This window comes from Eschrichtius robustus, chromosome 1 (assembly GCF_028021215.1).
Source record: "Eschrichtius robustus isolate mEscRob2 chromosome 1, mEscRob2.pri, whole genome shotgun sequence".
Lineage (NCBI taxonomy): Eukaryota > Metazoa > Chordata > Mammalia > Artiodactyla > Eschrichtiidae > Eschrichtius > Eschrichtius robustus.
The window spans coordinates 185406806-185424125 of record NC_090824.1 but is presented as its reverse complement, the minus strand read 5'-3'; the positions used below and the strand labels follow the sequence as shown (position 1 = coordinate 185424125).

The 17320-nt window shown below is 38.0% G+C and overlaps 1 protein-coding gene across 1 annotated transcript in view; it reads right to left on the bottom strand.

Annotated features, from left to right (window-relative positions):
- Positions 1 to 17320, bottom strand: part of MALRD1 (MAM and LDL receptor class A domain containing 1) — a 620077-nt gene that overhangs the window by 25930 nt on the left and 576827 nt on the right. The window contains exons 38-39 of the mRNA XM_068545334.1: positions 4715 to 4794; positions 4526 to 4622 (exon numbers count right to left, since the gene is read on the bottom strand). Of these exons, the coding sequence (XP_068401435.1) occupies positions 4526 to 4622; positions 4715 to 4794 (177 nt within the window). The remainder of the gene's footprint in view (positions 1 to 4525; positions 4623 to 4714; positions 4795 to 17320) is intronic.

The window sequence follows — 17320 nt, the reverse complement described above, 5'->3', positions numbered from 1 at the left end:
TCCTTGAGAAGTCTCTGAGGCCTCAGGGTAAACCTCCCCCAGTCCAAAGGACTGGCAGAGGGATGGTGGTAGCTCTGGGTTGGGTCTTCCCCACTTTTGGGCCGAGGCAGGTCCAAAGTAGGAACTTCCTCACTGTGGCCTCTGGGGCAGGGTGTGCAGTGAACAATTCAGGAGATCACGTACAAGAGAAATACAAATATCACTGTCTGGAGTGATATTTGTTTGGGGGAGTTATAGGGAATAAAAGCACTGTCTTGAGATTTTGGAAATCAGAAGAGAAGGTACTAGTGAGAGAGAAGAGGGCAGGGCGGTAACTCAGCAGTGAGGAGCAAAGAGGAAGAGAAAGTGTAAACTTACAGAAGAATGACAGAAATGGAAGAGAGAAAGGAGAGGCGGCTCTGTCAGGCTGGGCTGTGCTGCCACCAACGTTTGCCTGAGAGGTCTCTCCATAGCCCTGACGGTACAGGCTGTCCAATAGGAATCTGGAGAAGGTGTGAAATTTAGGGTTGTTTCTGAGGACTCCCACTGGTTGTGTTAATATGACAGCTTATTTATATACTGCAATGATTAATTTTATGTGTCTACCTGGCTAGGCTATGGAGCTCAGCTGTTTGCTCAGACACTAGTCTAGATGTTGCTGAGAAGGAATTTGCAGATGTGATTAGCATTTACAGTCAGCAAACTTTAAGCAGATTACCCTCCGTAATGTGGGTGGGCCTCATTCACTTATTTGAAGGCTTTATGAGAAAAGACTGAGATTTCTTGAAGAAGAAAGAATTCTGCCTCAAGCCTGCAGCAGAAAATCCTACCTGTGTTTCCAGTCTGATAGCTTGTCTGGCAGATTTTGGACTCAAGCCTGCACCATCAACTCTTACTTGAATTTCCAGCTTGCAGGCCTGTCCTGCAAGTTTCAGGCTTGCCAGTCCCCACTATTACAGGAGCAAATTCCTTGAAATAAATCCCTCTCTCTTAATATATTACATTATTAATTTTCTTATTCATACAATTAAAATATTGATTAATTATTTCATTAATATTAATAAATATAATTTATGTAACTAATATTACATAAATGTAATATATGAATATGTAATTCTTTATATAGAGATATATGTTAATTTGAGATATCTTTATATATTATATATTATATACTGATATATTTAAACATGATAAGACAATATAGTAATATAACAATAACCAATGTATTAATGATATATACTGCATAATATATTATGTTTATACATTAAGTATATATTATATATTTGATATTTAAAGATATATATATACACAGAGAGAAAGAGAAAAACAATAGGATATCTAACCAGCTACCTAGCTTTCTATCTATCTATCTTATCTTTCTGTTTCTCTGGAGAATGCTGACTAATACATGTATTTCCTAGCACAAAACCAGTATTTCACTTAGTAGCTTTGTTTCTGTTTTTCCCCACTACGTTAAGTCCAGACTGATTTTCATTCATATTTGTATCCACACTGTCTGACATATTTTAGGCACATAAGAAAGCACTAAAAAATTAATAGGGGTCTTCCCTGGTGGCGCAGTGGTTAAGAATCCGCCTGCTAATGCAGGGGACACGGGTTCAATCCCTGGTCCTGGAAGATCCCATGTGCCATGGCGCAACTAAGCCCAGTGTGCCACAACTACTGAGCCTGCGCTCTAGAGCCCGCGAGCCACAACTACTGAGCCCACGCACAGCAACTACTGAAGCCTGCGCATTCTAGGGCCCGTGCTCCACAACAAGAGAAGCCACCACAATGAGAAGCCCGCGTACCACAACAAAGAGTAGCCACCGCTCAGCACAACTAGAGAAAGCCCGTGTGCAGCAACGAAGACCCAACGTAGACACAAATAAATTAAAAAAAAAAAAAAAAGAATTAATAGATGAGTAAGATCTTCTTAATAGTAATGGATTAAAATGTATTTTTTTTCTAACGAACACTATAATTCTATAATAAATTTGCCTTAATTGATGATATCAAGATTGGTGTCTGCTAATTAACATGATTGCAGACTGGACATCTGAGGAGAATTCAAGTGGGAGCACATACAAGTTGGCACCAACGAAAATGCAGTTATCCAGTGCTCTGTGACACAGTGATCTGCAGCAAATCTAAATCTCTGACCACAAACTCAGGTGTGCAAGAGATGATGCATTTAAAGGAGGCAAGGACATACAATGGAGAAAAAACAGCCTCTTCAGTAAGTGGTGCTGGGAAAACTGGACAGCTACATGTAAAAGAATGAAATTAGAACACTACCTAACACCATACATAAAAATAAACTCCAAATGGATTAAAGACCTAAATGTAAGACCAGACACTATAAAACTCTTAGAGAAAACATAGGAAAAACACTCTTTGACATAAACCACAGCAAGATCTTTTTTGACCCACCTCCTAGAGTAATGGAAATATAAACAAATGGGACCTAATGAAACTTCAAAGCTTTTGCACAGCAAAGGTAACCATAAACAAGACGAAAAGACAACCCTCAGAATGGGAGAAAATATCTGCAAATGAAACAATGGACAAAGGATTAATCTCCAAAATATACAAAGAGCTCATGGAGCTCAATATCAAAAAAACAGTTCAGGGCTTCCCTGGTGGCGCAGTGGTTGGGAATCTGCCTGCCAATGCAGGGGACACGGGTTCGAGCCCTGGTCTGGGAAGATCCCACATGCCGCGGAGCAACTGGGCCCGTGAGCTACAATTACTGAGCCTGCGCGTCTGGAGCCTGTGCTCCGCAACAAGAGAGGCCGCGATAGTGAGAGGCCCGTGCACAGCGATGAAGAGTGGCCCCCGCCTACCACAACTAGAGAAAGCCCTCGCACAGAAACGAAGACCCAACACAGCCATAAGTAAATAAATAAATTAAAAAAAAAAAAAAACAAAAAAACAGTTCAATTAAAAAATGGGCAGAAGACCTAAATAGACATTTCACCAAAGAAGACATACAGATGGCCAACATGCACATGAAAAGATGCTCAACATCACTAATTATTAGAGACATGCAAATCAAAACTACAGTGAGGTATCACCTCACACCAGTCAGAATGGCCATTATCAAAAAATCTAGAAACCATAAATACTGGAAAGGGTGTGGTGAAAAAGGAACCCTCCTGCACTGTTGGTGGGAATGTAAATTGATACAATCACTATGGAGGTTCCTTAAAAAACTAAAAATAGAACTACCATATGACCCAGCAATCCCACTACTGGGCATATACCCTGAGAAAACCATAATTCAAAAAGAGTCATGTACCACAATGTTCATTGCAACACTATTTACAATAGCCAGGACATGGAAGCAACCTAAGTGTCCATCGACAGATGAATGGATAAAGAAGATGTGGCACATATATACAATGGAATATTACTCAGCCATAAAAAGAAGTGAAATTGAGTTATTTGTAGTGAGGTGGATGGACCTAGAGTCTGCAATAGAGTGAAGTAAGTCATAAAGAGAAAAACAAATACCGTATGCTAACACATGTATTTGGAATCTAAAAAAAAAAAAAAATGGTACTGATGAACCTAGGGGCAGGACAGGAATAAAGACACAGACGTAGAGAATGGACTTGAGGACATGGGGAGGGGGAAGGGTAAGCTGGGACGAAGTGAGAGAGTAGCACTGACATATATACACTACCACATGTAAAATAGATAGCTAGTGGGAAGCAGCAGCATAGCACAGGGAGATCAGCTCGGTGCTTTGCAATGACCTAGAGACGTGGGATAGGGAGGGTGGGAGGGAGGCTCGAGAGGGAGGGGATATGGGGATATATGTATGCATATGGCTGATTCATTTTGTTGTACAACAGAAACTAACACAGTATTGTGAAGCATTTATACTCCAATAAAGATCCATTAAAAAATTTCATTAAATCTTATTCTTAGCCCTTACCTTGTTCAGGTTATGGGAAAGTCAATCGCTTTCATTATTGGGGTGATGTGTTTCCCATACAGGTGATGGGAAGATGGGTATTGGGTAGGAAGCCCCAGGGTCCTGAAGGGCACTGTAGGTTGTGAGGTCTTAGTTATGCATGAGCCCAGCCCACAGAGGTCCTCCAGGTGCAGCAGCTCTTGGCCTCTGTTCTGTATGTTGGCTAGAACATGGGAGTCTTGGTCTGGAACACTGGTGCTTAGAGCCAGCCTCCCTAAGCAAGTCAAGAAAGGATCCCTTTGGCAGTTCTGCTGCCTTCCCCAGGCACTACCAGAAAGTGGGACATCCATCGCCTCATGCCCTTTTAATTTGGGGAGAATGTCGGATTCTGTTTTCTGGTGTCATCAAAAATGTTCCTAACATAATTGGAAAAGTAAACTTAATGCTTCTTATTTAAAACAAGAGTGATTATCATTAAGTAGCTCTTGCTTTCTACCCAGAAAAATAAATCCATAAAGTATGGAAAACTAAAGTTACCAGTATGTAATATGGGGTGAAAGAAAATATAGCAAATGAAATGTTTCAGAAAATTGGTCTGCCACAGCAATCAAAGGCATCACTTACCTTACTGGTACTTTTCTCTTGGCAAGAAAACACAAGACCGCTACTGTTATATGAGTCGTCAGGAAAGCTAATCCAATACCCAGGAGGGTCCATATATCTGGAATTTCAAACCAATGAAAAATGTAAATATTCAGTGAAAAATATTAGAGACTCCAAAACTCAAGTGACTGTGGTCACAATGTAACCTACTGTTCTGAGTGTCCGTGAAATCAGCAATGGGAGGGTTAACCTTGATATGGCAACGATTTCCCTTCCATCCTTGTCCACATCTGGAAATGAGATAAAATGTAATAGTTGGCAAAAAAAGAAGTGGGAACATATTTTAGCAGTATTGTCATGGAATAAAATGATGAATGTCAATAAACAGTGAGATACCAGGAATGTGGGTAACTTTGATATGAAACCAAAAATGTTAAACCAAAGCAAAAAGATAATTAAATTGTATTCTTACATTATTGTGTAAGATGATTTTTTTTTAATATTTATTCCCTTCTTAACTTTATCTGTAAGGTGGGGACTTGATTTCTTTATCTATAAGGTGAGAACAAGGCTAATTTCTTGTTTTCAAGAATTGACTTCACTTTTCACCAGTGTCAAATATTACTTTACTTTTTCATTTGACTCAAACTCAAAAGCTAGCACATTTTTCAACAGTGAATGGATTTCAGTTCTTTCAGATACCAGTAGAGAATATTCAAATTATAGATTAACATAAATATAAATCAGTATTTTTATTTCTCGTTACAAGGGGATGATCCTTCAAGTTCATAGATTTGGAATCAGGTTAAGGATCAAATTGGATATACCATCAGTCCTAGAGGATTTCACTACCTCTGCTATATTTAGGGACATACGTGATGAAACTTGTAACACTAGGGACATCTCCTCTGATATGGATGGCCTTCAGAAAGTTCAGAATTGGAGGCTAGCTTGTGCCTCAAAGGGAGACGAGGTTTATTTCTAAGCAGTGAATGTGTCAGAACTTCTCTGGTGGAATGTGTTTGCATATGAATGTGAAAGCTTATGTATACATTCTTGTTTACCAAAAATAACAGGATACAAATTAAGAAGGGTTTGGTTGAATTTCCTGCCAAATTCATGGTACATGCTATAAAATAGGTTTAAAAACTAGCTTTTCAATGTGTGTGCTTAGAAGTGGTGTGTTAGAAGCAATGCTTCTTCAGCACACAGTTAATTTTTTTTTTCTCAGTCTCTCTTTTGAATTTGAAAATCTGGATGACCAATAGCAATTTCTTCAAAAAAGCAATAGCTTGTCTAAATATAAAAAGCTTAGTGGTTCAAGGAGGCCCATAAGAATGCCTTCTTTCCTTAGTAAATACTCTTTAAAAAGTAGAAATTTAAGATAATTTGATTGTTTTTGATGTCTCTGACATTCAAATTAAAATAAATTAGAATGTTTAAGATTGGAGTAATTGTTTTTTATTCTCATAAACCTTAATATGTATTCCTTATCAGTTCTCAGGTTGGCAATGTGAATCTGCATGTAAGTCCTTCACATTTTGCCTGGACTCCTTTAAAATCTTCCTGAATGGGGTGGGTCCTCAATGCTTGTCTTGGAACACGGAGACCTGCAGTGATGGTATGCTAGAATTGGCACACTGAAGTTCCTTTCGCTTTGACCAATGGCAGTGAAAGGAGTTTCTCTGGTCCCATCTCCCTGAGGACTGCAAGCTAGAAGTGAAAATTGAGCATCCTGTCTGCTCTACAGTTTGGTGGACTCATCTCCTCCAAGGTGACCACAGATCTGTATTAAAGATCATTGAGACGTTTTAAAAAGAAAAGGCTAGTCATCTTCTCTATTACTTTTCACAGGCAATCTGGGTAGGGAAGCGTAGACATTTCACTCAACTATTTATTTCTCCTTAGCAAATCAGCAATATTAGCATACCAAAGGAAAAATAAGAGACTGACTTTTCCTGAAGAGATAATGCAAAGATTGTTGTTTTTAGTAGTAGCGTGTTGGGTAATATTATAGTTGTTGGGGGTGAAGGGCGAAGGCTCTTGTGGGGAGAAATCAGATGGGGTAAGTGGATGAGATATTGGGAAGAACTGGGTGTGCTTTGGCTAAGTGGACGCCAGCCAACCAGAGCAGACCAGTCCCAGTGGCCATTCCAGCCACAGCAGTGGGAAAGCTGGGTGGCTGTTAGAGTCCGGTGGGTGTGGGGAGTGCTGCATAATTGGTGCCAAGAGTGAGGTCCCTAAGAGAATGGGGCAATGAGATTCACCTTATTTGCTTGACAATTAAGGACTAGATAGCGCTTTTTAGGTAATGTTTTAGCTATTTTATGATTAAACAAGATCAAATGCAATGGTGATTCCACCTCTTGTGTAATCCAAAAGGATCCATAAGGACGATAAACATTTTATAATATTTGTGCTAAAGACTAGGATACCTCAGTCTAAATTAGAATGCATGTTCGTTTTGTTTTAATGTCAGGAAAAAGGAAATGTTAGATGTGATGAAATTATTTTGCAGGTCTTTTTCATAATGAGTCATAAGAATCGGTTTAATGAAAAAAAATTAACTGATAACTTGACAAAAGGGAAGAAAGTGACTTGTTTTTATTCAGAAAGCACCCATAAGAAAAAGCTTTTAAGGAAAATTTGATTTATTCTGAGCTAATCTGAGGCTGTGTGTTTTATCACTTATTTCATATACCTGATGAGTGTAAGTCTAACACTGGAGAATTTCAGCCTTATTTTTAGAATGATGGAAGTTCACACTACCACTTAATTATCCCCCAGATTCATTTAACCACCCACGCTCCTTCCCTTCCCTCCACCAAATCATAAGCATTTCTATGGTTTGGTTGGGATGGAACCACAACCTGACCTCTAGAGTTAACCTCATTTTCCTTGGTGTAGTCTTTTGCCTCAGGACCCTGTCCAATGCATTCCTAATCAACAGTGATTGGTTCATAGAGAGACATGGACGTAAGTTTGTCCAGTAAGAATTTTGTCACCAGTGGGTGCATATTGATGGATATTTGTGGTAAGAAATGTCCTCTGCCCAACTCTGATGTAAAAAAGGAAGAGTATAGCCCTGTGAAGCTACCATTTTGTTACAAAAGCAAGCCTGAGGATAAAACAAACAGGAAGACAGAGCCTAGGAAATCATGGAGAAATGGAGGAACAAACTTAATGGCATTGAAAACTTTTCAATCCATTCCTGTTTCAAGCCTGCTCTGGGTTTAGACTTTTTAGATACATGAGTCAATAAATTCTTTAATTGTCTGAGCCAGTTTGAGTTTGGTCTTCTATTACGAGCACACACACAAAACCAGTTTTCCTACTCTTTCATTTTGATCCCTGAAGTTCTCCTCATTAAATCAATAATCCTTTATTCAAAAAATATTTATTGAATGTCTACTATGTACAAGGTGGTCTGCTAGATATAAAAAGGATGGGCAAGACATGCTTGAGAATTTGTAGGAGCATAAACTTGGGAGATAAAAAACACATTTAAAAATAAGTAAGAGACAAAGCAGAAAATAAAATATATGAAGTATAAGAAAGGTAAAGAAAAGTGCTAAAGAAGAAGATGAAAAAAATAGCTTCAAGAATCTATTTTTCCAGAGCCAGAGAGTGAAAAAATGTGTAGTCTCAACTAGACATGAACGGAACAGGTGATATATTAAGTTATATTTATTCCAAAGCATTATAAATTTATGTATGTATTATATAACAATGTTTCAGAGAAAAAGTATAAGAAGTATAAGATTTCTAAGTATATAGAAATCATCTATGACTGATGGGATCTCGAGAGATATGTTTGAATTATGTTCAGATTATTAATGGGATGCTAAACTAACCTCTGGATTTCCCAATTCTTTACTGCAGTATATTTTTTTAGCCATACTTACTCTAATTTTATAGTTTTTTTATGTCTGTAGAAGGAAAATCCCTTCATAAGGAGCATGCATTTTGAATATAGTCCAGATTAGATTTATCATTTAGCATTAGAGCAGTAGACTTGTTTTTCTTTTTATTAGGGATGTTTACAGCAACACGTTATGATTATTAAAATCATGAGTATCATTTTTGTTTATAGAAACCAATATCATCCTACAATGACATTCATGCTTCAGAAAAACTACAATATACTAAGCCCCATAGAGATTGAATTGAACACCTGCTGTGTGCTAAACAATATTCTAAATGCTTTAATGTATTACTTGTGAAACACTAATGTTACAAGATACGAGTTATTTCCCCATTTCATAGTTGAGGAAATAAAGGCCCAGAGTGGTTGAGCAGTAAGTCACCAGAGGTACACTCTGAACTAGACTTTAAACTACATCTCTGGCTCTCGTGTTATGCTCTGTTCACTACACGGTTTTGCTTCCCATGGTCTTCCTAAAGTTGGAATATAGTTGTTTATAATAGCAGTCAACTTCGCAATTTTTGTCTGTTAGGAGAGAAACAGTGGGGATATTCCTGAGCCTCATGGTCTGAAAACTCCCATTTATCACATTAAGCTTTACCTTGGAAACATCTAGGTGTAGGGGAGGCAGATGTAGAGCTGGGAAAAGAGTAAGTAATGAGAGTCAGGGCACCTGGATTTCAGGCTAGACTCTGCCACTTTCTAGCTATGTGGCTTTAGGAGAGTCAAATCACTTCAGTTTCCTATTTATAAACAGTAAGAATTACAACTTACCTAACAAGATGTGTAGGAGAATTAAATAAAACAATGCATGTGAAAGTACATTGTTAACTGTAAAGTGTTATCTGTGTCAGGCTCTTTGATACCCAGCCTTTTGCTTTCTGGTGTAAATCATGGTCCTGACCATTCCCTGCCCTAACATACTGGCCCTCCAGGGAGCTGGCATCTGACAACTGCCCTGTCTCCATCCCTGCCTGAGCATCAGTAAGACTTAGGGAGCAGTGAAAAGACATTGCCACAGCTTCTGTTTTCATGACTTATTAATTATGCCATTTAAAAAGCATTTTTACATCTGAATATGCCTGGAGGTTCTTGAGCCAGTTATACAGGGAGGGGAAGGAAAAGCAGGTGTTTAGGATGCTCGCTGCTTGTGATGAACATTTCTTCCCCCCAACCCCGCCCCGCCCCATCCTCTGTGGTTTCTACCCGTCGGAAGTACTCCAAGGGGGAGAAAGTAGTGCCGTCCCAACTTTGCATGAAAGCATCAGCTCAGACCGAGTACTTTCTGATCCCTAGGCTGAGCCTGTGCCAGCAGAAGGGGAGTGGGACAATTGAGGTAGCCCCTAATGGGCCATCCTTGTTGTCATGGATGAATTCATTTTAACAGAAAACAAGAAAGCAGGAGAAGCCACTAAATAATCTCTGAGTCACAAAGCACTGAAATTCCACATTGAGTACCAGTGATTAATTTGCTTGGACTAATTTCCTCCTTGACTAATTAGCTGCAGCATATTTTATAACATATAGAAGTATTAGGTAGAGCCCTCTTGAAAGAGAAAGATAAACTTCCCACTCTATCCATGCACAAGGGCCTGTTTTCTTAACACAAACAGGAGAAAGGGAGAAATAAAATGTGATTAGACTCTTTCAGCCAGAGCCAACACCCTAATCTTTCCTAACTTCTAACAGGTCTTCTGCTACTAGTAGGTAATAAGTGAGGAGTTATAATAAAATAACAACTTATTTCTGGGTGTGCTTGGGAACACCCATTCATTACTAACACCTGGAACAAAAAGATCTCCCATCCTTTCTGTCATTTGTGTGCAGGTCCCAGTTCATCTGTCTCATTGCCAGGAAAAACAAATGAGGAGCCACACATTTTCTAAGAATGTGTTCATGGATTAATTTGGTGGGAAGCAGCAGAGGGTTTACTCTGTCCTTTTTAAACTACTTGAATTGTTCAAATAAGTGTAAAGTAACAAAAGACAAATTTTATTTGTCAGTTATTTCATAGCATGTTGATATTTGAATATTTAACTTTAGATTTTAATTAGCTGACCTGATCCAATCCTTTTTACTGATTCAGGATAATGGGGAGAACACACTGGATTGCATTTTTCCTAACAATTATGAAACCCTTTAAAGGGAATCTTAATCTTATTTTGAAATATGACATTCCAAGCATCAGAAAGAGATAAGAATTTTATGTTTAAAAAAAAAAGATGTATAAGTTTAAAAGTTTCTGAATCCCCATATCCATTCTCCACTTCATCATCTCAATCACCAAAATTTCATCAATTTACCTGCTAGACATCTCATACATACATCCTCCTGCCCCATCCTGCTTTGGCCACATGGCCAAAGGCCCTCATGGCTCCAGTGCTGTAACAGGTCCGTAACTGGGTTTCCTGCCTACAGACTGATGTCACATCATGTAACTTCCCCGATTCTATGCCTTCACTGCGTTTACACAGCTGTGAGAATCCTGTCTGGATGAAGTGGTTTCATACAGAGGCTCTACTCCAATAGGGCCTCTTGATGGCACAGCAGGTTCGATCTCAGTTCTCCCTTTGCTCACACACCCTTTACTCTTATTTGAAACCCCTTCACTTAAGATACTCTTTCACACTCCTAGGACTTTCTAGGACACCCATTCTCATTAGCTGGAAGATGGCTTCACTTCTTATCAATCTAGCCAACTCATATTTATCCTTAAGGACACAGACCAAATAACATGTCCCCCTGGAAGCCTTCTTTATGCTCCCGCCTAAATTAAATGGACCATCTTTGGTTCTGGGACACTCTGCAAACTCCCATGACAGCACTTAACACACAGTACTGTTAATTGTCGGTTTCCTTACAAATTTTTCTAGACTATAAATTTTTCTAAGGTAAAGACTATACCTGTTATACTCTTGTATGCTCCAATGAGCACAATCCTGCTCATAGATATTTACTGAAAATATTCACAGTCATCACAATAATGGCAGTTAAGTGGATAAAGTGTTACAGTTATCAAAGCACTTTCATTTTAATTAAAGTCCAAATAGTCCAAATGGTATCTTGTTTAACCATGGTAACAGTCATTTACAACCTTAGTATGTAACAGAATCACCTGGAATGTTTGCTAAAACAGATTGCTGGCCCATCCACAGAGTTTCTGATTCAGTAAGTCTGAGGTGACTCCAGAATTCCATTTCTAACAATTTTTTAGGTGACACTGACTCTGCTGGTCTGAGGCCACACTTTGAGAACCACTGCCTTAGAACACCCCTTGAGGTTAAGTGTTATCGTTCCCAATGTACAGAGAGGAAATGGAAGCTCAGAGAGCAATGGTTTTGTAAGTGGTGAATTCAGGTTCTCGAAACTGCTTCGCCTATGTTCTTGTCATTGCACCATATGAATATTTGTAAAATTCTTACTATATTCCATTTCCTAACAAAAAAAGCAGCGTATATATGATCAGATTTTGTCCTTAGGGGATGATTACTTGAAAATACAAATCACATGCTCCTGTGTGTCTTTTACTGCTATTTCCACTTGGATTGGTAGTCAAGTTGCACAGAATTGCAAATGTAGGAAGGAAGCACATTCATGTTATTTCAAATGATTACAATAGAAACAACTTTAACTACTTCAGAGATGAAATAAAGCAGATAAAAATTGTCCTTCTTTTTCCCTTTTGCTCATACAGATAGCTGATGTGACACTAAAAAACCCCCAGAAAACTCCCGAAATTGATGTTTTGAGCTTCCCACTTCTGCTTTTTTTCGCAACTGTTATGAAGCATTATTTCCCTGGAGTTGGATGGAAGGGGGCAAAAAGAAAGAAGAAATAGAAAAGAAACTAAATAATTCACAAACTGGGCAACTGAAAATGGCTGCAAGTCAATAGAAACCAGTCTTGTTCTAAGATGAAGAAGATAAAGGCATTAAAGTTTTGCTGTGGAGTGTAAACTAGCAAGAAATAGGTTTCTGAACTTTTTCTCCTGTCATCCTATGAAGTGTGAAAGAATTTTCCTTTAAAACATAGATTGTGACTTAATTCCAGCAAGGCTTTATTCTTGTTTTCTCTCCTTCATTGAATATATGTGCTTTGAAATACATACGAAAACACACAAGATGCTAAGGCTGAAAATTAGAAAGAACAGACAATGAATTGTCAGCCTCTGGAAGGAACGTCCACTAACCAGAGTACTCACAAAGCCCAGGGTGAGAATCCACGGGTGTTTAGGACTCACTTTGACCTTTTGGTGAAGTAACAAGGCCCTCTACTTGCTCAGTACAAAACAAAGAATCTTCTAATGACTTTCCAGTCAACTGAGAAAAAAGTCTAAACCCTGCACTCTTTGCTCAGTGAGTAATTATTGAACACCTTCTGTATGCTAGGCCTTGTTCTAGGTGCATCATAATCTATTAGACCACATGTTGTCTGGTAATGCTCTTCCCTAAACACACTAAGCTTGTTCTTGCCTCGGGGACTTCATGTTTTCTGCTTTTCCTGACAGTTAAGTAGTGTGCCCAAATCTTGGAATAGCTTGAACTTTCATGGAATTGTGATCTTGACTCAAATTACACCTTCTCAGAGAGGCCTTAATCAGCAAGTTTATCTAAAATACATCACTGCCATCATCCCTTCCCCGTCCCTTCCTAGCAACCTGCTTACCCTAATGATTTTTCTTCATTGCACTTGTTACTATTCAAATTTAATGCACACATGCACACACAAGCATATATATTATACATGTGTGTATATTTAACATATATTTGTAAGTGTAAATATATATAGATTATATATAATGTATATAAAATAAATTTATTTATGTATTATGTGTATATACATACATATTTATATACTAAGCTCTATAAACAGAAACTTGAAAACCTCAATGAAATGAATGATTTTGCAATGATACTATAAATTATACAATTAATGTAAGCAGTAGAAATCTAGAGTAGTTCAATAACACATACGATATTGAAAAAGCCTTAAAAACTGCTTCAAGACCAGGCTATTTGGCTGTTTTGTCCTCTCCAAGTTTCGAGAAAAGGTAATTCTCATGCTTTATGTGCCGTTTCAGAGAATAAAAAGCTACCCAATTTACTTCAGAGATCTAATGCTTGTCTGGTAACAGAACCTCAAAAAATATTATACACAGAAGAAAACCTGGGAGCAATGTCACTTATAGATGCCAAAATCCTAAATAAATTACCAGCAATCTGAATATAAGAGTACATTGTGCTGTAAGATTTATTAAACACTTGCTTTTCACTGGGTATGTAGTTTTAACTCATGGGTAAAAGGCAAATCAATTTGTACAAGAAGCAGAGGACCCTGTGAGAGAGAAGTAAAAATAGTAGAAGAACCTATTGTTCTAAATTATCCACAGGTTCCTTTCAATAAAGTTTCTATCTCTGAATCACTATACTGATGAACTTTCTAAAGTTGTTAATGAATAAATAATCCTCATGTTATATAAACTCTTCTAAACATAGAAAATGGATAATAACAATAGAACCATTCTGTTATTAATGAAAAATCTCCTAACATATTTCCTGGTTTAGATCAATTTACTGGTGAATTCTCTCAAATGTTTAATAAACAGATAATTCCCAGCTAATTATCTCTGCCAATTACTTACCCTCAAATTTCTTTATAAGATTTGTAATTAGAAATTTATAAAATTTCTAATTCCCTTCTAAACATATGAAAAAGGAAGGTTAACTAATTTGTTCCATAAAGTTACATATCTCTGCTACATAAATCAAGTATAGCACACCCACAAAATCATAGATCGATCTCACTCAAAGATATGCAAAAATCCCCAAATACAATACAGAAAAAAATTATTACACAAACACATATATTTCCATTGTTTATATATCTTTGTTGTTAGAGTATGTGATGATCTCTTAAAACTTCACACCCTTAGACATAATGAAGAATGATGGTCCTTCATGTGTAACACCTGGTGAGGATGGAGCTCTGGATGACCGCCTCTGTGGGCGGAACCTCTGAATAAGAATAGGGTGGTGCAGCTGGCAACGGAAGAAAAATGACTCTGTTAGAGGCTATTTCACCTTGTGAAAATCTCATAAATTTTAAGGATAATAGGTCGTTAACCACCTGGCTTGGGATACTCTAGGTACATAGCAGGAGAAATTGGAAAAAAGAAAAAGTCAGGGCAAGAACAAGCTGGTGATGCTGATGGATCATTACCAAAGAGATGTTGCCTCACCTCTCCTTAGGTTTCAACAGTTTCTGTTACAATAAATCCCGATATTAGATGATTTTGTGACACCCCATCCACAGAGCAATAAGCATTTCCCGTTAGATTTTAAAAATATATATAGTTTAAATTATTTCTGAGCACGTTACTACATTTGCAAGGAAATAAACATGCACTAAAAATGGAATTTTTAAGCAATTAGAACTGACATGTAGCATGTATTGGTTGTGATTACATTACTAAATATTTAACTATTTTAGTGGGATGTTATATTTACATATACATAATATAAACACAGATTAGTGCAAAATAATTAAATACGTCTTTTCATTTGATTTGCATTGCATATTTGTATTAAATCAAATGTTTTTAAAAAAAGTATTCAAGTAATTGTCACGCTGTATGTCCAATATTGTGTACCATATATTATGCACTAAAATATCTTTTTAAAAATCATTGTGTTGGGCTTCCCTGGTGGCGCGGTGGTTGAGAATCTGCCTGCCAATGCAGGGGACACGGTGTTCGAGCCCTGGTCTGGGAAGATCCCACATGCCGCGGAGCGACTGGGCCCGTGAGCCGCAATTACTGAGCCTGCGCGTCTGGAGCCTGTGCTCTGCAACAAGGGAGGCCGCGATAGTGAGAGGCCCGCGCACCGCGATGAAGAGTGGCCCCCCCTTGCCGCAACTAGAGAAAGCCCTCGCACAGAAATGAAGACCCAACACAGCCATAAATAAAATAAATAAATAAATAAATTTAAAAAAATCATTGTGTTGTTTTGAAACAAAGATTTGATACTTAATTCATTTGTTTGAAGATATTTATTGAGGGCCAGGTGCTATGTCCAAAGTGTTGGGATAGCACCATAAAAGCCAAAGTCCTGCCCTCACAAAGTGTACATTTTATTGAGGGAGGGGGTTGTAGAGAAAGGCAATAAGCAAATATATCAGTAACTACGTTTATGGTGGAATTAGAGAGGTTGCAGTGCCAATGGAAGGACCAAGTTGGAGACAGTGAGCGTGGACAACACTTTGAAGAGGATAAGATGGATTTATTGGACCTGGAATAGCAAGTGGGAACAAGTGAGGGTTGTGTTGTCTTCTCTTTTTTAAGGGTATAGCTACAGAGCATGTTTGTTGATAATTCAGTAGATATGGAGAGGTTTCTGTCTGATAGAGAGAGGGGGGGGTGATGAAATTCTTGGGGTGTGGAGAAGGAATGGGCTCCAGAGCCCATGGGGAACAGGGTCTTTTCTGAGAGAGGATATGGATAAGAATGGGTCATTTGCTGATGGAAAGACTTGGGAGTTCTCCGCTAACAAATCTTATAAAGAAATTTGAGGGTAATTAATTGGCAGAGATGGTACTTTGGGGTGGGGGGCTTGAGGAAGAGAGGAAAATGCGTGAAACTGGAGTAATTTCTGACTCAAAAAGCACTCAACCTAGAAACATATAACAGCATGTTCAAGCAGTGCTGAGTGCTCATTTGAGGTCATAAATATGACCTCAAACAGTTGGGGTTACGGTTAGGGTTAGTGTGTGTATATGTGTGTGTGTGTGTGTGTGTGTGTGTGTGTGTGAGATCAGGGGGATTTTGTTATATTTATATTTTCATTACAGTATTGCATGCATATGGTTCAAAAACTCAAGTTGCACTAAAAGTCTTAAGCTCCTAAGACAAATACTTTCAATCTCCTTAACTGTTTCTTCTAGTGTGAACCTCTATTTTTATTAATGATACACATATGTGGTGGTTTTTGATTTATCTATTTTATTGTTATAGCTAAAAATTTCATTGTGTTATAAAACCAGCAGCTCCTTACTCACTGCCTCTTGGAGCCCTCCCTCCACCACTCCATATAATTAAATCCATATTCAGGGTTTATAATATTATTACTACATAAATATTGCTGTTAACTGCTGAGCCAATAGTGTATGAAAATTAACCATCCGTTTACTTTTTTTTTTTTTTGCTTTTTTCCTGGAGCTAATTATCCAATTTATTTTAATTTGCTAAGTTTTCTAGGCTTTATGGCTGATCCTTAATCTCTCCAATAACTTCTAAATACAATTTTCCACTAGATTAAAATATCAGACAGACTATTAATACACTATTTCTTTTGGAGACTTCCAAAATCCCCTTTGGGTTGATTCTTTGGGCCAACCTGGACTGCTTACTCTCTAGACCTGCTTTCCAGGGACTTTCCTGGGACTTCTCTTGAACATCACCCCGGTGTCCTGGATCCCATTTCCTCCTCTTCCTTGGTTTCCTCCTTCATTTTGCAAGGGCACAGACTATGTGGGATGTTCATTTTTTGAGATCTTTTGTTTGAAATACTACTCTCATATTCAATTTTTAGTTTGGAACTCAGTTTTGAACATCATGTTACCTAATAAATAAGCCAGAAGATGTATTGTCTTCTGGATCCCTCCATTCTCTTCTAGTTTCCAGTGTTTCTCGGATTATTCCTCATTCTTTGTATGTGAACTGTTACGTTCATGGAGAGTGTTGTCATCCCCAGGTTTTCTGAACTTCCCCCATGGAGAGTCTCTGTAGGGTTCTTTTTTCACTCACTGTACCTGACACTTCACCAATCTGGGGAAGTTTTTGCATTATTTCTTTTACAATTCTCTTCCTACTTTATTTTCTCTGTTCTTTCTTTCTG